Genomic DNA, 1,329 nt, shown 5'->3' on the forward strand with positions numbered 1-1,329 from the left:
GTGTGTGTGTGTGTGTGTGTGTGTGTGTGTGTGTGTGTGTGTGTGTGTGTGTTTGTTTCTGCAGGTATGTGTGTATTATTATTGTGTATTGTTGTAACTCTGCCCTGCTGTCTGTCTCCACCTGCTCACATTTAAACAGAACATTTTAATTACAATAAGTCAGTTTACCTGTTCAGGTAAATTTAATCTGTACAATAATCATCTTTTTTAGCTCCAACCTGTTAGCTCCTGATGCTAACTAGCTTCCAGAGCTGCAGTTGTTGTTCCGACAGAGCCAGATGGAGGAAGTTAAAGAGAGAAACAAACAAGCTGAAAATGATTTTAAAGGACTAAATAAAGCTGGAACGGACAGGTCGGAGGGCAGCAGCGGGGCTACCATGAGTCTGTGCGGGGATGAAGCCCAGACAAACCCCGGGCTGAGCGGCTCCTAGCAGGAAGCTAACGCTAGCTCCGCTCGGCCCGAAGCTCCAAACATCCAGACGGAAAGCCGCAGGGCTTCCCGGCTCCAAACACCGCAAACACCGGGACACACAGCCTACTTCTGCCGAAGCGCGGGGACACGGGGCAGCTACAGACCCGGGAGGACTCACACTCACCTCGGACGAGACAACAAAAAGTCCACAACAACAACAGGCTCCGCAGCGAGACTCCCATCTTTTCTCCCGTTCCTCAGCGCCGTGTTCCCATCGCTGCGGCCGCGTCCTCCGAACAAAGACCACCAGCTCGTCCGGCCCGGTTCACGCTGAGCTACGGTTCCGATGTGGGTCAAACTATCTCCGCTTCCATCCCGCGGGCTGCTCGATCAACTTTCCGACGGTCTCACACATTGTCCAGCGGTGGATCCAGCTTCTCCCGATCCGAGCCGCTGCCAGCCAACTGCTCCCCCTRCTGCTGCTCAGCCTCCCTGCTGCAGACGGACCGGAAGTACGTCACCTCCACAACAGGAAGTACGCCGCTGCGTTAGCATCGAATGCTATCAGTAAACATTAGCTGAAACAAGCTAAATGTTAGCTGTGATGATGAAGAGGAGGGTTACATCATCTTCTCTTCATCAGGATTTACAAACCTTTAACTGTCACAAGAAGAACATCAAAACTCCAAAACAGAACTGATGGGGATTTTCATTATTTTATTTACTTGTTTATTTATTTTTGTTTATAAATGTAGATTGTTTAAAATCAAACCTAACCTATGTCCCTGGAAAAATTACCTGAAATATTTCTGAGTCTCTTTACCTGGTTAAAAATAAATCAGCTCAACAACTTTATATTTGATTTAAAGTAAACCTCTTGCTTTGTTTGTTCATTTTATTTTTTATATATTTTAAAT

At 47.1% G+C, this 1,329-nt stretch overlaps 1 protein-coding gene across 2 annotated transcripts in view; it reads right to left on the reverse strand.

Annotated features, from left to right (window-relative positions):
- lrp6 (low density lipoprotein receptor-related protein 6) overlaps positions 1–913 on the reverse strand; it is a gene marked incomplete at its 3' end in the record, with an annotated part of 24,104 nt that extends 23,191 nt beyond the window's left edge. For both annotated transcript variants that reach the window (XM_014034639.1, XM_014034638.1), the window contains 1 exon segment: positions 597–913. In XM_014034639.1, coding sequence (XP_013890093.1) covers positions 597–654 — 58 coding nt within the window.
- Positions 914–1,329: the final 416 nt, after the last annotated feature.

This window comes from Austrofundulus limnaeus, unplaced genomic scaffold, assembly GCF_001266775.1.
Source record: "Austrofundulus limnaeus strain Quisiro unplaced genomic scaffold, Austrofundulus_limnaeus-1.0 Scaffold2204, whole genome shotgun sequence".
Taxonomy (NCBI): Eukaryota; Metazoa; Chordata; class Actinopteri; order Cyprinodontiformes; family Rivulidae; genus Austrofundulus; species Austrofundulus limnaeus.